General features: G+C 47.9%; 1 protein-coding gene and 1 non-coding gene across 2 annotated transcripts; one reads left to right on the forward strand and one right to left on the reverse strand.

The window, feature by feature from the left end:
• Positions 1 to 2,599: 2,599 nt before the first annotated feature.
• PSMD3 (proteasome 26S subunit, non-ATPase 3) lies at positions 2,600 to 27,659 on the reverse strand. The gene is made up of 12 exons (XM_060255794.1): positions 27,389 to 27,659; positions 21,905 to 22,095; positions 19,621 to 19,758; positions 18,470 to 18,606; positions 17,586 to 17,776; positions 15,218 to 15,321; positions 14,973 to 15,087; positions 11,583 to 11,702; positions 11,214 to 11,317; positions 9,856 to 10,011; positions 5,784 to 5,834; positions 2,600 to 3,102 (listed from the first exon to the last, which is right to left on the reverse strand). The coding sequence occupies exons 1-12, from the start codon at positions 27,567 to 27,569 to the stop codon at positions 3,025 to 3,027; spliced, it is 1,566 nt and encodes a 521-aa protein (XP_060111777.1). The 5' UTR covers positions 27,570 to 27,659; the 3' UTR covers positions 2,600 to 3,024.
• Positions 26,724 to 26,795, forward strand: TRNAT-GGU (transfer RNA threonine (anticodon GGU)). Its single transcript has one exon. It is a non-coding gene; the product is annotated as a tRNA-Thr (tRNA).
• Positions 27,660 to 27,982: the final 323 nt, after the last annotated feature.

A 27,982-nucleotide genomic window follows, 5' to 3' on the forward strand; every position in this document is an offset into this window, starting at 1 on the left:
GACAGACCAAGAGAGAGATCTTGGGGTCATGGTAGATAATTCACTGAAAATGTCAAGACAGTGTGCGTTTGCAATAAAAAAGGCCAACGCCATGCTGGGAATTATTAGGAAGGGAATTGAAAACAAATCAGCCAGTATCATAATGCCTCTGTATAAATCGATGGTGCGGTCTCATTTGGAGTACTGTGTGCAGTTCTGGTCGCCGCACCTCAAAAAGGATATTATAGCATTGGAGAAAGTTCAGAAAAGGGCAACTAAAATGATTAAAGGGCTGGAACACCTTCCCTATGAAGAAAGGTTGAAACGCTTAGGGCTCTTTAGCTTGGAGAAACGTCGACTGAGGGGTGACATGATAGAAGTTTACAAGATAATGCATGGGATGGAGAAAGTAGAGAAAGAAGTACTTTTCTCCCTTTCTCACAATACAAGAACTCGTGGGCATTCGATGAAATTGCTGAGCAGACAGGTTAAAACGGATAAAAGGAAGTACTTCTTCACCCAAAGGGTGATTAACATGTGGAATTCACTGCCACAGGAGGTGGTGGCGTCCACAAGCATAGCCACCTTCAAGAAGGGGTTAGATAAAAATATGGAGCAGAGGTCCATCAGTGGCTATTAGCCACAGTGTGTGTGTGTGTGTGTGTGTATATATATATATATATATATATATATATATATATATTTGGCCGCTGTGTGACACAGAATGTTGGACTGGATGGGCCATTGGCCTGATCTAACATGGCTTCTCTTATGTTCTTATGCCCAGTTTTGATTATAAAGGGTTGTTGTATGTAACACTGTTGGGACGAAGCTATGGTTGAATTTTTGGGTGTAGTTACGTTTTCTGGTATTACATGCACAGCTGCGAACTGTTAGAAGATAAGCAAAATGCAAATGTTTTAAGTTATTAAAAAACCATGCTCCTTCCTTCTGTTTCAATCAATATGACTTGTGGTCGTTACTGTTGACATGCAGTTATCATTCAACGGCAGCAGCACTAAACGTGGGTTTCATTAGGAAGCGTCAACTCAGTGCGTGGGCTGGCTTTTCCTCACAAACCGTGGTAAAGGTTGTTCTTTCAGTTCAGCAGCTCCCTCTTGTGGTCCTGCACTGAACGTGGAAGAGTGACTTCCTTTAGAAGCCACAGGGTCCTCCAAGCCCTGGCCAGAAGCGGTCCCTTGACAAAACACAATGCACTGTCATCTCCAATGGCAGGAGGCCCTTAGAGTGGGAAGTGACCTTATTCTCTGAAGTCAATCTTCAGTTTGGTGTAATAGTTAAGTGTGCGGACTCTTATCTGGGAGTACTGGGTTTGATTCCCCACTCCTTCATTTAAAGCTGCTGGGATGGCCTTGGGTCAGCCATAGCTCTGGCAGAGGTTGTCCTTGAAAGGGCAGCTTCTGGGAGAGCTCTCTCAGCCCCACCTACCTCACAGGATGTCTGTTGTGGGGGAGGAAGGGAAAGGAGATTGTGAGCCGCTGAGACTCTTCAGAGTGGAGGGCGGGATATAAATCCAATATCTTCATCTACCTCAGAGGATGTCTGTTGTGGGGGGGGGGGGGGAGGTAAAGGAGATTGTGAGCCGCTCTGAGACTCTTGGGAGTGGAGGGAGGGATATAAATCCAATATCTTCATCTACCTCACAGGGTGTCTGTTGTGGGGGAGGAAGGTAAAGGAGATTGTGAGCCGCTCTGAGACTCTTCGGAATGGAGGGCAGGATATAAATCCAATATCTTCATCTACCTCAGAGGATGTCTGTTGTGGGGGGGGGGGGAGAAGGTAAAGGAGATTGTGAGCCGCTCTGAGACTCTTTGGAATGGAGGGCGGGATATAAATCCAATATCTTCATCTACCTCACAGGGTGTCTGTTGTGGGGGAGGAAGGGAAAGGAGATTGTGAGCCGCTCTGAGACTCTTCGGAGTGGAGGGCGGGATATAAATCCAATATCTTCATCTACCTCACAAGGTGTCTGTTGTGGGGGGGGGAGGTAAAGGAGATTGTGAGCCGCTCTGAGACTCTTCGGAGTGGAGGGCGGGATATAAATCCCATATCTTCATCTACCTCACAGGGTGTCTGTTGAGGGGGGGGGAGGTAAAGGAGATTGTGAGCCGCTCTGAGACTCTTCGGAGTGGAGGGCGGGATATAAATCCAATATCTTCATCTACCTCACAGGGTGTCTGTTGTGGGGGAGGAAGGTAAAGGAGATTGTGAGCCGCTCTGAGACTCTTCGGAGTGGAGGGCGGGATATAAATCCAATATCTTCATCTACCTCACAGGGTGTCTGTTGTGGGGGAGGAAGGGAAAGGAAGTTGTGAGCCGCTCTGAGACTCTTCGGAGTGGAGGGCGGGATATAAATCCAATGTCGTTGTCTTCTTGCCTACCACTCTGTATTTGTTTCTTGCCAGGGCCTGAGTTCTGATCCTGCTGAAGGGATGGAGGGAAGCAGGTCTGCAGAAGCAACTACCTGGAGAAAGTGCTTCCGGAGATGCCCCCCCCCCATTAAATCCAGGACTGGAAAACAATCTTCCGAAGACACCCGCCCCCCCCCCCCCAATTAAATCCAGTACTACTTTCCTGTTCAACATTGTAGGCAAAAGACTTTGTTTTTCCCAAACTTTTATTTAAAAGCCCTAAACAAAGTCTGACAAAAGTCTCCCAAACCGAAATGACTCCTCCGCCAGCTGGAGTTGAAGAGGTGTCCACGGTGCCACTGTCTCCCCCACCCATTCTTGCGTCCACCTAAAAACCGGCAAGGACGACAGTGGATCCTTTTGGCGCCTCGCGGGGTCGTCAAGGACTGAAAGCCACAAAGCGACCTCTAGTGAAGAGGAGGGGCCTACCCCTTCCTCGGGGGGAGGGGCTGCTGTTCCCTCTACCGCGGCACTTAGAGGGTGTGAGTTTCTCGGTTCCACCCCTGACATGCAGAATATAAGAAAGAAAGGCGATTTCTGGGTTTCAGCCAGTAGACAACGGTTTGTATTGGGCAAGAAACAAACAAAATAAATGCAGCCATCCGCCAGAGCATCAAGGGAAACCGTCGTCGTCGTCCTCAGCCATTTCCTTGGCAAATTCTAGATCCTGCTGCTCACGCTCTCGGCGCTCCTGCGGAACAAAGCGACAGTGGGATTGATGTGGGGTGAGGCGGGATGCTGGGGCTAGGGTTCGCCCCTTTCTCAGGTGACAGACCAAGGGCGGCCAACTTTCCTTAACCTAAGAGCCGTACAGAATAAACGTCAGATGTCTGAGAGCTACAAGGAAGAAAGGGAGGGAGGAGGTGGAAAGAAAGCAACTTTGATTTTAAATGCACTCCCCAAGCAGGGCTGGCACGAGGGCCTCGGGCGCCCCAGGCTATCACCTGCCCCCCTGCCTCACCATCATCTCCCCACCGTGGGGAGGGCAGGCGTAGCAGCGCTGCAGGGGAAAGCTGGGCAGGCTCTGGGCCCTAAGAAGGGCAGTCCTGGAGCACCTCTGAGAGCGCACTGCACATGTGCAGCTTACCCACAGCCCCCCCGAGAAGGCTGAGCTGTGCCAACACCCAAGGCGGAAGCAGCCAGGTGGAGCATGTTCTCCTCTGAGCTCACCTTCCCTCTTAGCTTCCCAGGTCTAGGCAGACCAGGGAAACTGTGAGTGGCGGGGAGAGGGTGCCTGGTGGTGCCCCATATGCCAGGTGGCACCCTAGGTAGCCACCTACCTGGCCTTCTCCCATCCACTGGCCCTGTCTCCAAGCCACCCGCTGGATTGCATTGGCTAAGTGATTTAAAGAGAAAAATGCCTTCTCCAAGCTGGCCAATGGGGCAGCGGGGGCTTCAAGAGTCACACAATATGTGTGAAAGACACACATGTGACTCCCAAGCTGCTGTCTGGCCACCCTTGTGATAGTATCTTCAAACACTTTATTAGGTTACAGATATATCCCAGGAAGTATGTTGATGAAGGGGTTGTATGGATGCGTTCTTCTCTCCTTTTCTGAATTCAGTAAGGAAAGACATTTTAAACTGAGGGAAAACCTCAGCCTCTCAGCCCCTCTTGCTGCCCCTCCAGAGGAACTGGTTGGCCACTGTATGAGTCAGGATGCTGGACTACATGGACCACTGGTCTGATCCAGCAGGGCTCTTCTGATGTTCTTATGAAGGTCTCTGCCTCCATATCCTGTTGTTGGCCCTTCAGACGAACTAGTTGGCCACTGTATGAGACAGGATGCTGGACTACATGGACCCCTGGTCTGATCCAGCAGGGCTCTTCTGATGTTCTTATGAAGGCCTCGGCCTCTCTGCCCTGTTGTTGGCCCTCCAGAGGAACTGGTTGGCCCCTGTGTGAGACAGGAAGCTGGTCTGATCCAGCAGGGCTCTTCCGATGTTCCCATGTAGTGAGGGCTACCGGAATGAAGAGCTTTAAAAGGGGATTAGGTAGATTCACGGAGGATATGCCTGTCAGTGGCCACTAGCTACGATGGCTGAGGGGGAACATCCACAGTGAGAGAGAACCAACCTCTGAATCCGAGAGCCATGAGGCAACCTAGGAGGAAGGAAAACCTCAGCCTCTATGCCCTGTTGTTGGCCGCTGTGTGAGAGGTGACCTCTTTGAGAGGAAGCACATTTTGCAGAACCTGGCTGCCCTTTGCTCATGACACAGGCAGAGTTTATGAGGGGGAAAAGGCCCAGAACTTGGGACTGGGCCCGTAGCTGAGCTACGGGAGCATCTCAACATAGCAACTTCCTAGTCTTATGGAAGCTAAAATACGCTTGGCCAGCAGTGCCCCCTTCCCTCATTCTCAGGAACTGCACCTTTGGTGGCCTGCGCAGTTTCCTACATAAACACAGCCTTCAAAAAGAGCAAGAGTCCAACAGCGCCTTAGAGGCTAACAAAAGATATCTGAAGAAGTGAGCAGTGACTCACGAAAGCTCATCCCACGCCAAAGACGTTGTCCGTCTTTAAAGTACAACCGGACTCTCGCTCTTAAGGCGGCTACCCGTCTTGATATAGCGTCTTAGACATCCCAAAGACCGAGTTATCATTTTATAAGCTCTTCGAACTCACAGCCTATTTCATCAGGTGCATAAAGTGTTATGTTACGAAGCATTACACAGATACAGACAGACAGAAGGGCGGAACGTTATTCCTGAGCGAGGACCCAGCAATCCAAGAAAGAGGGGCGGTTTGAAATACTTTGAAGGAAGTGAAATGAGGTGCAAGCAGAAAATGATATTGCCAGGAGGGCAACGGAGGAGGCTTTGACAGACAAATTATTGCTATTATTATTGTTATTATTTAAATTTATGAATCGCCTCATCCTGGCCGACGCTGGGCTCGAGGCGTAAAATACAAATAATCAACAATAAAACCAGTCAGCTTAAGAACACTTTCAGCCCAGTGACATGTTATAACTTGCTACCAATCTGCTTTCTAGATTCTGTATCGGGGCAGGTGAAGAGAGTGCCAGCCCAGCAAGCAAAAGCCTGGCAGAACAACTCTGCTTTACAGGCCCTGTGGAACTATAAAAGATCCTGCGAGGCCCTAAGTGTCTTCTGGGAGAATGTTCCACCAGGTTGGGGCCAGGACTGAAAAGGTCCCGGCGCTTGTTGAAGACAGCCGGGCCTCTTTAGGGCCACAGATCACCGGAAGATTACAACCTGTCCAGCGTAATGCTCTTCCAGGGACGTAGCGGAGGAGGTGGCCCCACAGACACCTATTGAACAGTGGGAGGTCTAGCACCATGGTGCTGTAGGAACACGTGCCCCCAACCTACATCAGTTTCTCTGGCAGTCGCCAAAGGCGGCACTCACCTCAGCAGACTCCAGGTCCTTGTTATAAGACTTCGGAGGGAACCTCATTGCCTGAAAACAGAGGAGAGAATGAGAAAAGGGTTAGGACAACGAACGAGAGAGAGAGGTTTCACAAGAAGCCCAGCCACCAGGTACACGACACCAACAAGGGGCTCCTAGGATGCTGGCAATGAAGTCCACAAGCTCCATATCCCAGGATCCCTCCACCGAACAAGTCACCTAGATTTTCACCTTTCTCTCCCAGAGCCAGAAACAGTCAGAACCTTTCAAGTCCCCCTTTTTTTTAGCTCAACCCAACAATCTGCTTTTTTAGCCCAATCCTTCCCCTCGAGGAGGAGAAGAAAACGATTGCAGATTTATTCCCCGCCCTTCTATCGGAATCAGAGACCCAGAGTGGCTCACAATCTCCTGTATTTTCTCCCCCAGCAACAGACACCCTGTGAGGTGGGTGGGGCTGAGAGGGCTCTCACAGCAGCTGCCCTTTCAAGGACAACCTCTGCCAGAGCTACGGCTGACCCAAGGCCATTCCAGCAGCTGCAAGTGGAGGAGTGGGGAATCAAACCCAGTTCTCCCAGATAAGAGAGCTCTGGCTGACCCAAGGCCATTCCAGCAGCTGCAAGTGGAGGAATGGGAAATCAAACCCGGTTCTCCCAGATAAGAGTCCACGCACTTAACCGCTACAGGGGAAGAAGGTCTATGAGAGCTATGGCTGACCCAAGGCCATTCCAGCAGGTGCAAGTGAATCAAACCCAGTTCTCCCAGAGATGAGTTCACGCACTTAACTGCTACAGGGGAAGAAGGTCTATGAGAGCTATGGCTGACCCAAGGCCATTCCAGCAGGTGCAAGTGAATCAAACCCAGTTCTCCCAGAGATGAGTTCACGCACTTAACTGCTACAGGGGAAGAAGGTCTATGAGAGCTCTGGCTGACCCAAGGCCATTCCAGCAGGTGCAAGTGGAGGAGCGGGGAATCAAACCCGGTTCTCCCAGAGATGAGTTCACGCACTGAACCACTACACCAAACTGGCCCTCTCCACTGTTTTGCTCAGGAGCTCAGAACCGCATACGTTCCCCCTCTCTGTTTGATTGCTTGCAAGAATCCTAGGAAACAGACTGCTGAAGGAAAGAGCGGGCACAGGCCGCCCAGCAATCTTCTCGGCAGCGTGGGAATTTGAGCCTGTGCCTCCAAGGTCCTCGACTCTAACCACTAGCCACACGCATAAGCCTGCCTCTGAGTTTACAAACCATGTTTTGTGCTTAAAAGTGCTCAGTAACCTTTACGGCAATCTGGGGGGGGGGGGGGGGGGGAAGAGTCGCTCAGCATTATTCCTCCCACATTGCCACTGTGGGGCTGAGGCCGAGAATGCAGGATCCCTAAAGCCATCTAGTGAGTTCATACTGCCTGTGAAGTCTGAGCCAGAGGCTTCCTCAGGTCAGGCAACATCCAGTCCTCTAAATACAGACTCCCTTGCACTCGCTGAAGAAACCATTTTAACCTATGGGCAAGAATGTCTCCAATTCTTCCCTATGGGCAAACACGTCCTCTATTTTAACCCATGGGAAAGCTTGCCCAAAAGTCTGGTGTAGTGGTTAAGTGCGCTGACTCTTATCTGGGAGAACCGGGTTTGATTCCCCGCTCCTCCACTTGCAGCTGCTGGAATGGCCTTGGGTCAGCCAGAGCTCTCTTATCTGGGAGAACCGGGTTTGATTCCCCACTCCTCCACTTGCAACTGCTGGAATGGCCTTGGGTCAGCCAGAGCTCTCTTATCTGGGAGAACCGGGTTTGATTCCCCCACACCTCCACTTGCTGCTGCTGGAATGGCCTTGGGTCAGCCAGAGCTCTCTTATCTGGGAGAACCGGGTTTCATTCCCCACTCCTCCACTTGCAGCTGCTGGAATGGCCTTGGGTCAGCCAGAGCTCTCCTATCTGGGAGAACTGGGTTTGATTCCCCCACACCTCCACTTGCAGCTGCTGGAGTGGCCTTGGGTCAGCCAGAGCTCTCTTATCTGGGAGAACCGGGTTTGATTCCCCACTCCTCCACTTGCAGCTGCTGGAATGGCCTTGGGTCAGCCATAGCTATCGCAAATGTCCTCGAAAGGGCAGCTTCTGGGAGAGCTCTCTCAGCCCCACTCAACTCATAGGGTGTCTGTTGTGGGGGAGGAAGATAAAGGAGATTATGACCACTCTGAGACTCAGAGTATAGAGCGAGATATAAATCCAATATCATCATCACCACCATTGTCTCTTATGGGCAAATATGTCCCGCATTGGTCCCTAAGGGCAACTACACAGAAATCCATTCCCCCCAGCCCCACTTTAATTGTGAGATGCTCTCCCCTTTTTTGCAGTATGCAAATTATATCATTTGGAGCCTTGTCTTGTGTCTAACCTCCACTCATGGGCAACGTGTGAAGTGGCCTGCATAAATGCGGCAAAAGTCCGTGCACATGTGTAAAAAGAAAAAAAAATACAATGTTGAAAGCAGCTGTCCCAGGCGTTAGTCGGAGCTAATTCCACACCTCCCCCCATGTTCATTCAATCATGCTGACAAACGTTATCTGTGTAAATTCCAGAATTCAAGTGTGGGGTGGAGGGGGGGGATTAAACATTGAGAGATGCAATGCAAGAGGTCTCAAGGCAAGTGTTGGGATGGAAAGTGCTGGGAGGGAAAGCAACATCCAAAATAACTTTTTTTCCTGTTGCTGCTGGGGATGCTCTAAGGTTGATCCTGGTTGACTGCCAGTTTGGTGTAGTGGTGAAGTGTGCGGACGCTTATCTGGGAGAACCAGGTTTGATTCCCCTGTTGTTATTAAGTCTTCCTTTACACAGTTTGACAAGTGCAACGTGCCAGCAGGAGATCTAACTGACAGGCTAGGTCACAGTGGCCTTGTCAGCACGCCGGTTCTAGCTGGTTAAGGACAGGTGGAAAGTACCTGCTGAGTCAACATGACTATGGACTGCCTGGATTGGCTGATGGACATATATATGGACTGCATTGCCAGTGTACAGTCCTCTCATTGCAGAGATAGATGCTGGCGGAGCACTTTGTTCCTAAGGTTAATGTTTGTTACTGCACTAGTAGATACTTTGTATATAGTTTGTAAATACACTGTTTTAACACTAGCTGCAGGTGTCTGGCTCACTTCCTTACCGGAGCTCACTGTTGTATATACCTCACTTCTCCCTCTGCACACACACGCACCGACATCCCCACGCCTCCACTTGCAGCTGCTGGAATGGCCTTGGGTCAGCCATCGCTCTAATAGAGAGCCAGTTTGGTGTAGTGGTTAAGTGTGCGGACTCTTATCTGGGAGAACTGGGTTTGATTCCCCACGCCTCCACTTGCAGCTGCTGGAATGGCCTTGGGTCAGCCATCGCTCTAATAGAGAGCCAGTTTGGTGTAGTGGTTAAGTGTGCGGACTCGTATCTGGGAGAACTGGGTTTGATTCCCCACTCCTCCACTTGCACCTGCAAGTGGAGGAGTGGAGGGCCTTGGGTCAACCATAGCTCTAATAGAGAGCCAGTTTGGTGTAATGGTTAAGTGCGTGGACTCTTATCTGGGAGAACTGGGTTTGATTCCCCACGCCTCCACTTGCAGCTGCTGGAATGGCCTCGGGTCAGCTATAGCTCTCTCACAGGAGTTGTCCTTGAAAGGGCAGCTGCTGTAAGAGCTCTCTCAGCTCCACCCACCTCACAGGGTGTCCGTTGGGGGGTGGGGGTGGTAGAGGAGATTGTAGGCCGCTCTGAGACTCAGAGTACAGGGTGGGATATGAATCCAATATCATCATCCTGTATTGAGCAGGGAGTTGGATTAAATGGCCCGGATGGCCCCTTCAAACTCTTATGCTTCTATGCCACCGAGCACTTCACTCTCCATGTGGAACAAATTGGCAGTGGTGTTCTAGAGTGGACCACAACTAAAAGGCAGCAGTGATCGAGTGCAGGGAGCCATTATGGATGCTCCCACTGCAAGACTGAAGCACCCCCCCCCCTTTCTCTTGTCACTGTTAACACGATATATGCCTAGGGGGTCCTTGTAGGATCTCCATGGGAGACGACTGATGTACGTTACCTTGACAGACATGTTGTGAATGTCGAGGCAGAAGGAGATACGCTGGTGGAAGGCCAGCTGGGGTTCCCGTGTCGAGTAGATGTCGGTCATCTCTTTGGACTGGACGTAGCCTTTCTCGTGGTTGATGCTGGCTTCTATCACGCCATCCCGGATGGCCTGAGAACCAGAGACAGTAAGATTTGTGGGCCCAGAGTGCAGGTAGACTGTAAAGGTAGACTGTGGGAGATTACTTTCCAAAGAGGCATCAGCCTTCCTGACACCTGTGACCTGCTCTTTCTAGATGTATTAGGGCAGGCTGGGGTTATTTTGGAGAGGAGTTCCCTGTAAGTTCAACGGTGCTTTGTATATTACTAGCTCGTGCCATGTACGTTCCAAGACAGAGAAAAAGGAGCAGATTCAGGAGCAAAGCGCTGACTCCTTATCACACCCACCCCAACAGGAAGGGTTTCCACTAATTTGAGTATCGGAGCAAAGGCCCACAGACAACAGGTGCTTGTAGCGTCTCCAAAACTGACGTGAGGCTGTCTTCATCTAGCTGCTCAGAATATCTGGAAGCAGGCGGGAGATGGAAATGAGAGGCTCTTGGCAAACACAGCAGGAGGGGAAAGACGGGCAGCAGAGCATGGGTGTCTGCAGCAATATCCCCTCTAAACCAGGGGTGGCCAAACTGCAGCTCGGGAGCCACATGTGGCTCTTTCACACATTCTGTGTGGCTCTTGAAGCCCCCATTACCACATTGGCTGGCTCGGAGAAGGAGATTTTCTGATTAAATCATTTAAAGTTAAAGCTGCTTTCTTTCCACCTCTCCCCAGCCCCATCTTCCTTCCTTCCTGCTCTCAAGCATCTGACCTTCATGCCTTGCAGCTCTCGGACATCTGGCGCTTATTCTCTATGGCTCTCACGTTAAGCCAGTCTGGCCACCCTTGCTCTAAACTGTGCAGTCTCGTGAGCAAAAATCCTAATTTGTGAGCTACTGGCATTAAACTTATGAGCTACTGCATAAATTAGTTTGTGAGCAGAGGATGAAAAACTGTGAGCTAGCTCATACGAACAGCTTAGAGGGAAAACTGGTCTGCGGTGCCGGGAGTGACTCAGAGGGGTCATGGCTAAAACTCCATCCCACAAAACCCCGTTTAAGAGCTGAGATCAGGAAATCAGAGCACCAAGGAGGACATTTTATTGGGATTAGGGTATGGATGCTGGTCTTCCACAGCTCTTGAGATGCAAAGAAGGACAGGCTCCTTAACAGCTAAAGAACATTTGTTTAAGAGCTGGATTATTACTGAAATTTACCGGCTTTGCAAAACAACAACATGGCACTGGGGGATTCTCCTTCTCCCTCCATCTCAGCAGCTCACCTTGGCAACAATGAACTCGGCATCTTCCGGACTATCCAGCTGCAACTTCTGGGCAATGTCAGCCAAGGAGATGCGTGAGTATGACAGGCTGATCATGCGGACCCCTGCACAAGAGACAGAGAGTTCAGAGCACAAAAGGGGGTGGATGCACTCAGGGAAAGACATACGTGCAAACCTTCTCTCTCTGCTCAAGGGAAAGCTTCATACCCATATCCTCAAAAGTCCCAGAAAAAAAAAAGAGACGAGGAAGAGCCGATATCTCTGAAAACAGATACCTGGCTGAGCTGGGACTTTGGAATGGAGGGCCAAGTCCAGTCCTCATTGCTTAAACAGACCAAGGAAACCTGGAGGCGATTCCCAGTTTCTCACCTGTCTTAATCACGTTGTGCCTCAGCCGGATGATGAGGGTGTAGGTCCCATCGGCCTGGAATTTGTCACTGAACTGATCCAGGACTTGATTGAACTTGGCCAGGTTTCCTGTCCGAACGGCTGTCAAAACCAAAAAAGGGTTGTGTGTGAGGACGGACAGGGATAGAGAACGGTATGTGGAAAGGGAAAAAACGTACAGCCTGGAAATTCTCTTGCACTCCAGTGTAACACACATGCTTACTCTTTACGCAATTTAATTCTATGAAGTTAATTATGGTTTTGCTGATGGTTTTTATATCATTCTGGAATGCCTTGGGAGTGCTTGTGTGCCAAGGGGCAGGATAAAAGTATTTTAAAACAAATGCTTTGGCCCAGCAGGTGACCTCCAGTTTCACAATGTGAATCCACAGTAACAAAGGACAGTCCCCGTGATCAGCAACGCATTAGGCTTTCTCCAAAAGCGTGCAGCGATGCTGGTGTCAAGGCCTATCTGGAGCTGACCTGTCGTACTTGCATAGGACACAGGTTGGTGGTTTTCATTTTCTGAATGGCTCCTCCCATGGAAAGAATAATAATATGAAGACTCTTGTGCAAATAATCACGACGCTCTGCAAAAGGAGCTGCAGTTTTTTTCACTGTATTTATAGATCACATTTTGTGGTGGAAGTCTATTCAAACTAGTCCTAGACGGAGCAGCTAAAACCTGTAGCTTTTGATACCTGACCTCCAATGAGTGGGACACTGATAATGGAGGGTAACCACAGCCTCAGATGGAATATATGCCATTACTTAAGAGTGCTAAGGGGTTGTGACGTTTTGAGCACATTGCATAGCCTTAGAAAACAAGTCTAAAGAGCAGTACATTTTGTTGTACGTGACCCCCCCTAGCCCCAAATCTGATACCAAACTTGAATCTTTTCAAAATTGTTTCTTTTCTTGGATTTTAACTTCACCACATTGACAAGGCCAGTTTAGGAAGTGATTTAAGAGAAAGGGGAGGGTTATTTGAAATGTCATTTTTGCAAAGACAACATTTAGAAAGGTCCTTTGCTTCCCTAATGTTTAAAACACGATCCAGTATTTCAGAAAAATTAACACAACATTTTCAAAAGTGCTCATAATAAATGTTAAGAGAACATGGAAGTTCCCAAACTTCAGTTCAAATTCTGAAGTTTAAAATTTACACTGCAATTTTAAACAGTCACTCAAGTCAGTGATTTTCGAACAGCAGAACTCCCTGTTGCAAATGGCAGTATTAGCTTCCCATTTTAAAAACTACCCCTTGAAAAGGTAGTGCCTTAAAGTACTGTTAAACTTTGGTTCGATCAGGAAATGCCAAGGAGAGAGCCATCAAGCACCTTCGCTTACAGACCAGAGCAATCAAGAGCTCAAGCAAATGGTCTTGCCTCAAAGTACTTCTGCACGTAACTTGTCTTCGACAACTCTGGTTTACTGGGGAAGTCTGAGAGATGGCAAAGGGGAGGAAATGGGAAACACACCTTGCTGGCTTACTCTACTAGAAGACGACGCATTGTGTCACATATACCATGCAGAATTCAGGGGTGGCCAATGATAGCTCTCCAGATTTTTTTTGCCAACAACTCCTATCAGCCCCAGCCATTGGCCATTGGCCATGCTGGCTGGGGCTGATGGGAGTTGTAGGCAGAAAAAACCATCTGGAGAGCTACCGTTGGCCACCCCTGCAGATTAAACTTCAATTTCACATAACATGTATATAACACATGATATATGTGGAAGTGGGAAGTGCCATGAAGTAGCAGCCAACTCATGGCGACCCTGTAGTGTTTTCAAGGCAAGTGACAGTCAGAGATGGTTTGCCACTGCCTGACTCTGTTTATTGACCTTGGAGGAGGAAGAAGAGGAAGAAGAGGAAGAAGAGGAAGAGGAGGAAGAAGAGGAAGAGGAAGAGGAGGAAGAAGAGGAAGAAGAGGAGGAAGAAGAGGAAGAAGAAAAGGAAGAAAAGGAAGAAGAAGAGGAAGAAGAAGAGGAAGAAGAAGAGGAAGAAGAAGAGGAGGAAGAGGAGGAAGAAGAGGAGGAAGAAGAGGAAGAGGAGGAAGAGGAGGAAGAAGAGGAGGAGGAGGAAGAAGAGGAAGAAGAAGAAAAGGAAGAAAAGGAAGAAGAAGAGGAAGAAGAGGAGGAAGAAGAGGAGGAAGAAGAGGAAGAGGGAGGAGAAGGAGAAGAAGAATCTTTCTTGAATCTCACAACATTAGAAGGGCCTTTACTTTAGCTAGGAGTATGTTCCTGCCATCTGCGGTAGTAGAGAGGCGGTATAAAGGGACTCCTTATGCACTTAGGCTCTGTTCCTGTTCCCAGCCTGAAATAGATTCTCTGGTGCATACATTTTTTAATCGTTCCTTTCATACGGCAAGCCGAAGAGAAATTATCAGCCCGCTGTTGGAAAGGTTCCCTGGCAGATCAAACAAACTCAAATCAGATTATCTTCTGTCAAACAGGAACCACCAAAGAACAAGACAGGTGGTTAGGTTCTGTTCCCAGATTTATAAAGAATGCAAAAAGCTAGACAAATAGGCCAAACTGCGAATCTTTTAACAAATTTTAAAGTGACTTTTTAAAATGGTTTAAAGGATTTAAATAATAATCTTTTAAATTCTTTTTTTTACTGTTATAACCCTCAAGTCGTCAAATTTTAACATGCAGATTATTTGTGGGACTTTTTATAAGGTCAAGAGCCCTGTGGTGCAGAGTGTAAAAGCTGCAGTACTGCAGTCCTAAGCTCTGCTCATGACCTGAGTTCGATCCCCGGTGGAAGCTGGGTTTTCAGGTAGCTGGCTCGAGGTTGACTCGGCCTTCCATCCTTCCGAGGTCGGTAAAATGAGTACCCAGCTTGCTGGGGGGAAAAGTGTAGAGGACTGGGGAAGGCAATGGCAAACCACCCCATCAAAAAAGTCTGCTGTGAAAACGTCGTGAAAACAACATCACTGCAGAGTCGGAAACGACTGGTGCTTGCACAGGGGACCTTTCCTTTCCTTATAAGGTACTTTTAAGGTTGTTCTAGAAGACTAAAATGTTCCGGTCAATGACTGTAATAATAAACTGAACTGAACTGACAGGGCTAACTAACCCTGCTTAGCTTCTGAGATCTGATGAGATCAGGCTAGCCGGGGCTATCCAGGTCACGGCATATTCCACATACATGCCTGTATCTACATCTCTTCCAACAGACTACTAGTCGCAGGACGAGCATGAAAACGTACGGCTGACGGTTCTGTAGGGGAAGATCCTGAAACAGTCATTAACTAAAACCCATTTCGATCTATTGTATTTTGGCTCAGGATTGCTAGCCCTGCAGTCCCATTAGCCACGATCTTCCGGAAGCCGCGAAGAAGGATCCTGAGCTGCGCTGCTTACCCTGCGTTAAGAGGAAGTAGGGCATGAGCGACCTCTTCAGAGACGGCTGGCGAAACTGCAGTCTGTCCGGGATCTCGCCCAGCAGCAGCTCCACCACGATCAGCAGCTTATGGACCTGGGGTACCAAAGGAGGGGAAAGAACCCTACCCGTTTGTCATGTCGGTTCTGTGCAAAAGGAGCTGTACTCGCATCACTGGCCAACACCGCTCCCTGGGGGAGCTGCCCCTCCCCATTCGCTCACTCACCGTCTGCTTGAAGCCGACTGCGGTGTGCTGCGGAGCTTTCCGAAGGGCATTTGTCATGGTTCTGCGGGCTTCGGAATACTCCAGCTGGATGGCCTTGATGCGGCCTGGAAGGGATGAGATCATAAGGGTTGGCATAGGTTTATCGGGCTAAGACTGCAACTCATGGACAGCTTGCACTAAGAACCACTGCTATTTTAGTGCTCTGCCGGAGACCAGAAGGGAAAAGACCACAAAGGAAGGGGCAGACAACCGAACCAGGATTGTACGCTGAAGTTGCTCTTGGGTTCTGTGCCACCTGGGTTGCTCCTGCTTCTTTTCCCAGTGTGGCCTGTCGATGTCGGGTGTGCAGCATCTACAGAGACACACCTGCAGCCCTCCTGCCTGGGAAACCCCTAAAAAAAGGCAGTTTAAGGGATTACAGGAGGACAACGGAGCTCAGCCCATGTACAGATGGCCAGCAGCAGGGCTGACTCAAGGACTTCAGCTACTCCAGGTGAATTAAACAGCACACTAACAGAACATCACACTATGAAGAGGCAACATCTGTTACTTCTTTATTTCCCCCCTCTTAGAGTAGCCCCTGTACCCTGGGGATGTGGTACTGTCCGTGCAATTATTATTGATACAAAAATGCAAAACTGTCCGTGCAATTATTATTGATACAAGAATGACAAGGGGTTAATATTCTACAACAAAGCAAGGGCAAAGCTCTTCAAACAGCCAGTCCTCAAATAAAAACTGTATCCCTATGGAAAGCAGAGCTCCATGAGCTTTTTAAAAAAAGTAACTTCTGGAGTCTAGCAGTACAACTCCCCCCAGCCCAGGGTGTGGGCAGGACAAATTCTCTTTGATACGAATGGGTTCACAGATAAATTAATATGTTTGCCTTTTCACCAGTTAAACCTAATTTATATTTAAGTAGAAGAAGAAGAAGAAGAAGAAGAAGAAGAAGAAGATATTGGATTTATATCCCGCCCTCCACTCCAAAGAGTCTCAGAGCGGCTCACAATCTCCTTTACCTTCCTCCACCACAACAGATACCCTGTGAGGTAGATGAAGATATTGGATTTATATCCCGCCCTCCACTCTGAAGAGTCTCAGAGCGGCTCACAATCTCCTTTACCTTCCCTCCCACAACAGACACCCTGTGAGGTAGATGAAGATCTTGGATTTATATCCCGCCCTCCACTCCGAAGAGTCTCAGAGCGGCTCACAATCTCCTTTCCCTTTCTTCCCCACAACAGACACCCTGTGAGGTAGATGAAGATATTGGATTTATATCCCGCCCTCCACTCCAAAGAGTCTCAGAGCGGCTCACAATCTCCTTTCCCTTCCTCCCCCACAACAGACACCCTGTGAGGTGGGTGGGGCTGGAGAGGGCTCTCACAGCAGCTGCCCTTTCAAGGACAACCTCTGCCAGAGCTATGGCTGACCCAAGGCCATTCCAGCAGGTGCAAGTGGAGGAGTGGGGAATCAAACCCGGTTCTCCCAGATAAGAGTCCGCGCACTTAACCACTACTGTTAATTGTTATCACTTCCTTGGAAGTGTCATTATGATGAAAAAGCAGAATGAAGAAAAAGCATTTAAAAATAAATCAAATGTGCCTACAAGCAACTTCTCCTGCTACCAGCACAGAGAAAGGAGTGGGCAGTGTGCTTACCCTCCCACTAAGAAACATGTATTTTTAGATCCTTTTTCCCCATGACCAGGAATCTGATCCCACTAACCCTGACCAAGGGTTGCTCATTAAATAACCACCAAATACCTAGGCATTCCACAGTCCCAGAGCCTTTGCCCCTGCCAATCTGGCACAGTTGAAACGGCTGAGCATTGTGTTACTGCGATCCATACGCCTATTCCATAGAAATTCCCAGCCAAATCCGACACGTTTTACAAATCCTTCCTGCTTGCAGACCACTCAAATGAGACCTCCATCCAATCGGCTAAGTTCTGTGCTAAGGTTTTATTCAGATTCATGGTTTTAGTTTTGCATTGTTAGCTATTTTAATGCAATCTGTTAGTAAATGTAATTTTTAGTTGTTTTATGTAATTTTTTAGCTGCTGTTGGCCGCCCTGAGTATGCTTGCGGAGTGGGCGGGATAGAAATTTAAAGTAAACAAAAATAAGGAAGCTGATAACTGGATCCATCAACAACTAGCAAGTATAGGGCTAATTTCATAAAGGTTTGGATCGTGTGGCGCTTTCCTAAGGCAAAAACAGTTGACCAAAAAGCAGAAAATACGACAGGGCACAAGTTTTCAGTATCATCTTTAGTTCCAGACCATCTGAGATTCCCGAGCACAGGTCTGCCTGTCTGTCTTAGATGGTCTGGGACTAAAAGTGGCTTCTACGACTGCTGCTTCTCACCTGTGTAGTAGAGGTACCTGGCCCACTCATTGTTGTTCGCCTGTTCAGGAAACACTGATTTGGAGACCAGCTTTTCCGCCTGGTCGTAGAGGTTGTAGTGAAGGTAATTCCTCAGCAGCAGGTTCAAGAGGGTGGCCTGGCCGTCTGCGTCGTGGCGGAGAGTCGCTGTCCTTAAGCGAGCATGAAGGAAGCTTTTTTTGGGGGGGAGAGAAGGGGAAAGAGGTTGAGTCGGTTGGAAATTTGGAAGAATGTACTAAAGAAGAAGAAGATATTGGATTTATATCCCGCCCTCCACTCCGAAGAGTCTCAGAGCGGCTCACAATCTCCTTTCCCTTCCTCCCCCACAACAGACACCCTGTGAGGTAGATGAAGATATTGGATTTATATCCCACCCTCCACTCCGAAGAGTCTCAGAGCGGCTCACAATCTCCTTTCCCTTCCTCCCCCACAACAGACACCCTGTGAGGTAGATGAAGATATTGGATTTCTATCCCACCCTCCACTCCGAAGAGTCTCAGAGCGGCTCACAATCTCCTTTCCCTTCCTCCCCCACAACAGACACCCTGTGAGGTAGATGAAGATATTGGATTTATATCCCACCCTCCACTCCGAAGAGTCTCAGAGCGGCTCACAATCCCCTTTACCTTCCTCCCCCACAACAGACACCCTGTGAGGTGGGTGGGGCTGGAGAGGGCTCTCACAGCAGCTGCCCTTTCAAGGACAACCTCTGCCAGAGCTATGGCTGACCCAAGGCCATTCCAGCAGCTGCAAGTGGAGGAGTGGGGAATCAAACCCGGTTCTCCCAGATAAGAGTCCGCACACTTAACCACTACACCAAACTGGCTGTACGTTTGGATGCACGTTTGGATGCTGCTGGGACTTACCTGCGGACCACATCAAGCTTGTTCAAAAACTCGTAAATGCGCGAGTGGTAATAGTAACACTTGGCCACCACTAGGTCGAGGGCTCGGCGGTTTTGGGGACTCGTCTTCTGCATAAGATCATCGGATACTTTCTGGGCCTGGGAAAAGGGGCGGGGAGACACACGCTTTTTTTTTTTGTAATAATTTAAATTTTATTAAGAACATTTTTATAAAATATAACGGTAACACCAATTTCAAGAACCAGATAGTTCAATCATCATAGATAAGAGTTATACATATATCAGCAGCCTTATCAAGTACGGAGTACATGACAATACATAGATAGCAATTATACCAATCACCATTGAAATAGAGGGAAAAAGCAATTCATCGATCGAAAGTTAATAAATTATGAAATTCATATATTTATCCGGGATTTTACCAAATACAGTATTCTTAATATTGGCATATTCAGCAGTTTAGCCTCTGTCTTAGCGCCTGGACTTTCTACCCGGGCTGCCGCCATTCTCCAGAGCAAGGCCAGGGGGGAAAAAGGCTAGTGGGTCAGAAATCGGGTTATGTATCCACGTGTCTGTATTCAATCACTTTTTCCAGCAAGTTCTTGAAGTTAGCCACGTTGGTGTGCAGCAGAGCAACCAGATTCGAATCCAGTGGCACCTCAGGGACCAATAAGATTTTGGGGATCTAGTAACTGGAATCATAGAGATGGAAGGGATTCTCCAGGGTCATCTAGTCCAACCCCCCGCACAATGCAGGAAACTCACAAATACCTTCCCCTAAATTCACAGGATCCTCATTTCTGTCTCATCCAGCCTCTGTTTAAAAACCTCCAAGGAAAGAGAGCCCACCACCTCCCGAGGATGTCTGTTCCACTGAGGAACCCCTCTAACTGTCAGGGAGGTCTTCCTAATGTTGAACCGGAAACTCTTTTGATTTAATTTCAACTCGTTGGTTCTGGTCCTGCCTTCTGGGGCCACAGAAAACAATTCCACGCCCTCCTTTATATGACAGCCCTTCAAGTACTTGAAGACGGTGATCCTATCACCTCTCAGTTAAAGTTCCCTTTGTCAGATCTGACTAATGCTAACTTTAGGCGGTTTCCAGCTTTGAATGGGGGCCAAGGCACAGGACGGGTGGCCCCACAGCGGTACCTCTTGGTAGCGTTTGCTATTCATCAGGTAAATGACCAGGAGCAGCTGGAGATACGCTTCGACTTCTGGAAGGAGAGGAGTGGCAGCCGCCTTGCCTGTGCGGGGCCGGAACTGCAGATCGGCTTCTGTGTCCATAGGCTACAAACAGGTGGGAAAGAGAAGCACATTAGGGTAATGGGAGGCTGTCATTCTACCCCCTCTCGCAGGACTCTTAAAGATGCTGAACACCAGAGTCTTAGGGATGATAGCTAATGATAGCAGATTTAATTACAGATGATAAATGAGTGCTGCCGCCCTATTTAAGTGACCCTGAAGGGCCACTTTTTTATCACTGATAGAGCACCTGCTTGGGAAGCAGAAGGCCCCAGGTTCAATCCCCGGCATCTCCAACTAAAAAGGGTCCAGGCAAATAGGTGTGAAAAACCTCAGCTTGAGACCCTGGATAGCCGCTGCCAGTCTGAGTAGACAATACTGACTTTGATGGACCGAGGGTCTGATTCAGTATAAGGCAGCTTCATATGTTCATATATGTTCATTTAATAATTTTATCATTTAATAATTTTATTTCTGAAGGGCCACTTGTAGGTGGAAAGAAAGGAATTTTCGGATTCATGTACCCAGTCTATAACAGCATTCCCTCGAAGCTGAGTTAGCATGAGCTAGCTCACAGCTTTTTAGCCTCTGGCTCACACATTTTTGTCTTGGCTCAGGAAAAATGGCCCCAGAGCAAACTAATTTATGCAGTAGCCTCACAACTGTAACGTTAGTAGCTCACTGTTGGGGTGTTTTCCTTATATGACATAGAGACTTTTTCGTAGCACTGTTTCTTGAAACGAAACTTATTCTCTGAGCATCTAATACAAGAAACGCAGTCGCTGTTTCATAAACAACTGATAAAACTTTATTTGTCTCCGTATCCAAGTTGCTTATAGAAACGGCAAAACCATTTCCAGTTATAGATAACACACTTACACACTATGCTTTATTTGTTAGGAAGGAAACGTCCCCTGTGCAAGTACCAGTCATTTCCGACTCTGGGGTGACGTTGCTTTCACAACTTTTTCACGGCAGACTTTTTTTACGGGGTGGTTTGCCATTGCCTTCCCCAGTCATCTACACTTTTCCCCCAGCAAGCTGGGGACTCATTCTACCGACCTCGGAAGGATGGAAGACTGAGCCAACCTCGAGCCAGCTACCTGAAAACCCAGCTTCCGCCAGGGATCGAACTCAGGTCGTGAGCAGAGCTTAGGACCGCAATACTGCAGCTTTAACACTCTGCGCCACAGGGCTCTTAGGAAAGGTCCCCCATGCAAGCACCAGTTGTTTCCGACTCTGGGGTGACGTTGCTTTTCACAACTATGCTTTATTTGTTAGACTCTTATAATTTTCTGAACCTGCTAAATTCCAAGACTTCTAAGCATTTCAAAGATTACATCTCAAAAACTCTGAAAATTTTTCTAAGTGCTCTCAGCACATATCTGTTAGAGATCTCTAAAAGAAAATGGCTGGCATCCCAGAAAGCAGTTCAACTCTCTGACATGGCAACGAGATGTAGGAAAAAACTTGAGGCTTATATAGCTTTTGCTATGAGAACCCTTCTCTTCTCGCATACTTATCTCAGATAAATATATTGCCTATTAATCTCACTTTGACATCTTTCTCTGCACCTGCTAGTGCAGATGGACTTCCATGTTGGCTAATGTCCATTTTTCTTTGATTTCAAACTGGACTCAGATAATGTCCAGTGAAAAATTTTTGCTATCTACAGTTTTTCATCTTCAGTTAAGCAAAACATCTTTCTTGCCAATTTTTACTCCTTTCCCATCTGAGATTCTCCTTAGATAAACTCTCCTGACCTAAATTCTTCTGGCAGCTAAATTCTACAAAGCTTGTAGGCAACAAGTGATTTTAAGTGCTTCAAACAGTGTGTGAATGACTTACAAATTTCAAGGGTTGTTTTCATAAAGGGCCAAATCAGATCTTTTTTACACTACACTCACAAAGTAGAAATTTTGCTCACAGGACTTCACAGCTTACAGGGAGCACTGGTCTAGGGTGGAAATACAAGGCTTCTGCCAACCTATCACATTTTTTTATCCTTCCTCCAAGGGAGCTCAGAGATGCAAATGTGTTTCTTTTTACCTCCACTTTGTCATCACAACAACCCAGTGAGAGGGTTAGGTTGAGAGATAGATCCTTAGTGAGCTTCGTGGACGATCCCCGTCCTAGCCCAACACTCTAACGGCTACATAATACCGCCTCGCCTTATTGTTTTTGGACTTGCCTCTTCCAGGAAGCCGATGAGGAAGTCTCGCACAGCACTGTTGGATGTGAAAAAGCCGTTGATGGCTTTCTGGAGCACATTGGGATTGAGACGGCGGGAGGTGGAGGGCAGCGCTCTCAGGGCACGCAGGACGTAACGAGGCTCCTTCCCAGAGACGGCTTTTTCCAGCTGCTTCACGTGCTCTTTGATATCTGCAATGGCCGAGGAGGAAAGGCAAATGTGTCAGAGCTCAGCAGAGGGACAGACTGGACAGCCGGAGAGGGGAAGACTGAACATTTAGTCAGCAGGTCAACCTCAAACACCAGGACAAAATTAAACTGGAACTACAAAACCTATGGAAACTTTGGACTCTGAAACACGGCTCCCACATGTTCTCTGGACAATGATGAAAGTTAGCTGTACTTATAGGGCTATCAACAGCTGGTGACAGTCAGAATTTATTTATGTGAGTAATGTGCACATGGCTTTTTTTGTAGCAGGAACTCCTTTGCCTATTAGGCCACACACAATGTAGCCAACCTTCCAAGAGCTTACAGGGTTCTTATTACAGGGCCTAGTGTAAATTCTTGGAGGATTGGCTACATCAGGGGTGTGTGGCCTAATGCAAAAAAGCTTCTGCTACAAAAAAAAAAGCCCTGTGCGCAGTTAGCTTACAACCCAGACCTGTTCAAATACCCTCTTATGACACTTCTACTTAGGTGTTCTGCTTATGACGCTGCTACTTAGGCGCACTGTTCAAAAGTACATTGTAATGAGTTTATTTTTCTGTCACTGAGGTCAGCACCGTTTATATTTTGACTTCAACGTGTAGCCAACAGGTCTAGCGACATGCAAGTCGTTTAGAACAGCTGCTCCTTAAAAGATTCTCCATGGTGTGGAGAGTAAGGCCTCTCCAGTTCCAGAGAACCAAAGTCTACCCCACCAACACAACTGAATTTTACATAAGCAACAAGGATGATCAGATAATAAATCAAGTTAGAAAAGGTTTAATTTTAAAAAATCCTTTCGTTACATTTATTTATTATTATATTTCTTTTCTATTGCTTTCGATGGGATGACATTTTCAGTGACGACATCCCCCTGCCCAAGGGATCCTCCTCGCGAAATTTTAGGCAGAAGATCCTCATTTCATAGGTCATTAAGATGTTTGCAACCCTCAGAAGACAGGCAGGTCGAGACGCTAGGCAAAGACGTTTCCATCCTGATCTCTGAGTGGGGTCTACAATGCTTTTGATGCACATCTCTGGATTTCCACTGTTTTTTCAACCCAAACCCACAATGAGTAAATACCAAGGTACCGAAAAGCGTAGACAAAACTGCACGGTAGAAACAGGTGGAGATTTGGCCCAAGGAAACATGATGGGAAAGAAGTCAGTTTCAACTGGCAACAGAACACTCACCATGATGAAGCACACACATCTGAGTGGAAAATAAAAAGCCGGGCAAAGAACCATCTGGATGTTAGCAAGCTCCACCACATGGTCTGACGATTCAGGGCTTTTTTTTGTAGCAGGAACTCCTTTGCATATTAGGCCACACACCCCTGATGTAGCCAGTCCTCCTGGAGGTTACAGTAGGCCCTGTACTAAGAGCCTTGTAAGCTCTTGGAGGATTGGCGACATCAGGGGTGTGTGACCGAATATGCAAAGGAGTTCCTGCTACAAAAAAAGCCCTGGCAATTATAGAAAGGGAGACACATTCTGTAGAAGTAACAAGCCCCCCAAAATGCAGTACTTTAGACACTACAGTTGCCATCCTAAGAACACTTTCCTGGGAGTAAGCCCCGTTGAAGAAAATGGGACTTACCTCTCAGGGGGTATGGTTAGGATTGCTCCCGTTATAGTTTACTGACCATATTTTGGGTTGCATGTTCAAGATCACTTGAGAACTATTAGTTGCTTCTCTATACGCTTTAGCCAGTTTTGTTGTTACCTGCACAGTGAGCGATGTGGATTATTTCCCACTGTTTCAATGCAGGTTTATGAATGAATTCTGAGTACCAGTCCATCTTGATAATAAAATGGTCAACAGAAAAGAATGGAATGCGAAAGCTGCAGCATCATGCATGGACTGCAAACAGTTCCGAGTTTACTTCATCAGCCTGAAACAGATAGGATGTTTCAAAGACTCCTGCCACAGGGAATAAGCCAGAATAAGATGGTGCTGGTACTTCTGATCCACAAACAGGAGGTTCATCTGTTGTTGGTTTCTTCATTACAAGAGCCCAGGCGCATGTTCCTGCCTCCTCATTGACCCCAAGAAGCAATAAAGAGCAAACAATGAAGCACTTCCTCCCCCATCTGCTGCAAAATTCCAGGCTCCTTCAACTTGAAAATACCTAGAACTATACCGTGTGCTATTTCTTTACAGCTGGACAGTGCCAAAGGCAAACTGTGATCCACTGTCCAATATTCTGTGAACCAGCTACCATTTTCTAGGCTTCCAGTAAACTGCATCAGTGGGCCTTGGTTGGATCTTGTTCTTAAACAAGAGTGTGCACTAAGGATTACTTAACGCAGATGAGTTTTCCCTTGACTTTTATGAACTATGCAAATATCTTGCTTGCATACGAACATGCTAATGGACTGCACCTTTCTCAAGCAAAACAGATCAATAATCACAAATAATCCCTATAAATAAATGCTATCTTACAACACTAGCATCTGAAACCAAAAGCCTACAAAATTAAACATCTTTTTAAACAATGCAAGGCTTGACTCCAGCAAGTTTCCTTTGGAAAAGAATTCCAGAGTTGCCATGCCATATTAAGAGTCTGCTCCATATACTCACTAACATATACTTACAGGGAGATAGAACTTGCAGCAGAATATTACTGGTTGACCTTATTACGTTTTGTACATGTTCATTCTTCCATCAAGAAGCCTACAGAGCTATACGGCAGCATATATACTCAACTCACTGCTTTCAAGAGAGCTTACTCTTATGCAAGTATACATTAACAAATAAAAAGAGCCAGGTGAACACAACTAAGAGTGCATTCCTAACCATACTGGCCTGTAATAAATCTGTAAGGTAGATGAAGAATGCAGGACTGGCTGAAAGTCTGCTTCCAAGGCAGAGTGGGGTTGTATGGCTCTCCCAGAACCTAGTCCGACACTCGAACCACAGGCAACCAGGAAGCAACTCAGTCAATGTTAGTAGCACCTAAGCCACAGCAACAGATGCCCGGACCATCTGAACCAGCCTGCTTTAGGGTGGTTTTAACATCCAAATTCACCCTTGACCACTGTAAACAGCCATACCATGTAGCAGCACATAACCAAGCACCAATTTCACAGATGGATTAACATTTAAGCCACAGCGGTAATCCCATAAAAACTGCATCAAAAAGGTAAAAAAAGTAAACAGGAGCATAACAGCAGCTCAAAAACAAACAAGACTTCACTATAAATCTAGGTTCTACTTCACAAAACTACAAATAAAAACCATATAACCACAAGGTTCTGATTTAAACCGTAGATTTCCTCAGAAGTTTCCCAGCCCAAACTTCTAACTAAAAAGCACAGCCCTGCTGGATCAGACTATTGGTCCATCTAGTCCAGCATCCTGTCTCACTCAGCCGCCAACCAATGTCTCTGGAGGGCCAGCAACAGGGCACAGAGGCCAAGGCCTTCCCCTTATAAAAAAATAAGATTCTTTGGTGTGAACTTATATCTCCTTTCTCCTGTATTCTTTATCATAATACCATTTCTATTGGAAACATAAGCTTAAATATTCATTTTAACAAGACTTACAATAACTAAAACATAATATTTAGATGTTGATGATTTAATGTAAAGAGATAATAACATGTGACAATATCTGTAATTTAAGAAAGTACACTACATGCAGATTAGATTATAATAACACTGTTATCTGTAACTATAATTTTCTAGTCCACTTTACCCGTTCCCTTTAACTTTCTAGAAAACCAATAAAACTTTCAAATCTTAAAAACATAAGGAGAGCCCTGCTGAATCAGACTAGTGGTTTATCCAGGCCTTGAATTCAGCAGGAGCTCACAGGAGCACAGCTCCTGAACCTTTCTGAGGTTTTCCCCCCTCCTCTCCACCTACCTTGTCCATTCAATAGTAGGTGCAGCTGCATAACAATCCCTGGATTAAGAGAGCGGGCAGTCAGCCAGCCACCAGGGGCTTTGTCATACCCCCAGCAGCCATCATTAACCCCTGGAGAAGCCAGCGCACACCCTTTCTCCACTTCTTATATGATTTTGGACAGCGGGTGGCTTGCTGGCCTTTTCACTGTGGTGGGGGGGGCAGCCAAGGAGAGCCCCAGGTGAGCAAGGCCTACTTGGACTGGATGGATCTCTAGCCAGCCCAAGCAGGCCTCACTTGCCCAGGGCTCTCCTTCCTTGCATTGGTTTGCTTTTGGCTGTTGGCGAGTAGCATATGCTAATGAGTTCCACGACCTATTTTTTCTACAAAACGACCCCTGGGTTTATCTACCCAACATCTTGTCTCGCCCAGCGGCCAACCAGGTCCTCTGGAGGGCCAACAACAGAGGCCGAGGCCTTCCCCTCATGTTACTCCCTAGCTTTATGATTCAGAGGTAGAGCATCTGCTTGGGAAGCAGAAGGTCCCAGGTTCAATCCCTGGCATCTCCAAAAAAGGGTCCAGGCAAATAGGTGTGAAAAACCTCAGCTTGAGACCCTGGAGAGCCATGAATGGGGCTGTGGCTCAGTGGTAGAGCATCTGCTTGGTAAGCAGAAGGTCCCAGGTTCAATCCCCGGCATCTCCCCAAAAGGGTCCAGGCAAATACGTGTAAAAACCTCAGCTTGAGACCCTGGAGAGCCATGAATGGGGCTGTGGCTCAGTGGTAGAGCATCTGCTTGGTAAGCAGAAGGTCCCAGGTTCAATCCCTGGCATCTCCAAAAAAGGGTCCAGGCAAATAGGTGTGAAAAACCTCAGCTTGAGACCCTGGAGAGCCATGAATGGGGCTGTGGCTCAGTGGTAGAGCATCTGCTTGGTAAGCAGAAGGTCCCAGGTTCAATCCCCGGCATCTCCAACTCAAAAGGGTCCAGGCAAATAGGTGTGAAAAACCTCAGCTTGAGACCCTGGAGAGCCGCTGCCAGTCTGAGAAGACGATACTGACTTTGATGGACCAAGGGTCTGATTCAGTAGAAGGCAGCTTCATATGTTCATATGCCTCCACATGTAGAGGTTCCCCCAAACCTTTAAGCGTCCCACCCACAAGGGGCGTGGCTGTAACTTAGCCCCGCCCCTTCTCCAGCCCCTCCTCCCTAGTTTGGCCCCGCCCATTATCCAGGTAGCACGGGGAGCACGTCCGTCTCCGTATTATCCTCCGTCCAATAGCAGCCGCGGAAAGCGTTCGATCCTCCCCCAGCTCCCCTTAAGCCACGCCCCTCCGGCCGATTCCCTTCCCCGGGACAGTTGAGGAGGGGGTTGTGGCCACGCCCCTTTCCCCTCACAGCCCGAGAGTTCGGCCCCCCTCCTCCCGCCTCACCCTCCAGCGTGACGGCGTCCAGCTCGCGCTGCGACTTCTCCCCCGAAGCCGGTTCGGCGGGCGCGGCCTCCTCGTGCATCTCGACGTCGGCGGGCGGCGGGGGAGGCTGGGTGGGCTCGGCGGGCGGAGGCTTGGCCTTTTCGGCCCCAGCGCGGCGGCGAGAGCCGCCTTCCTGCTTCATGGCTTCACCTTCTTCAGACCGGCTGCGGCCGTGACAGAGCAACAATCGCAAGGGACGACGGGAAAACGGGGGCAGGCCCGACCAGCCGAGCGCCGAGGAAGAGAGGCCGGAAAAAAAAAAAAAAGGCGAGCGTAGAGAACTGGGATTGCCTCTCCTCTCGCGAGAGCTCCGTCGCACGCGCCTGACTCATCGGGATCGTCGTTCGGCAGCTTTCGGAAATGCTCGGGGGGTTTCCGTTTCAGGGTTCGTGTCTTTCCGTATTCGCCCTTTGCGCTCGGGTAATTCCGTTGTCGTTCGAGGATTATAGTCGCCGCTCGCGTCGTTCTCATTTTCCCGCCTTTTTGGGGGGGGGGGGGAGTTGTAAATTGCCTTTATTAAGCGATTTCAACATACAGAATGTAAAGGCATCCTTA

Source organism: Heteronotia binoei, chromosome 15 (assembly GCF_032191835.1).
Source record: "Heteronotia binoei isolate CCM8104 ecotype False Entrance Well chromosome 15, APGP_CSIRO_Hbin_v1, whole genome shotgun sequence".
Classification (NCBI taxonomy): Eukaryota; Metazoa; Chordata; class Lepidosauria; order Squamata; family Gekkonidae; genus Heteronotia; species Heteronotia binoei.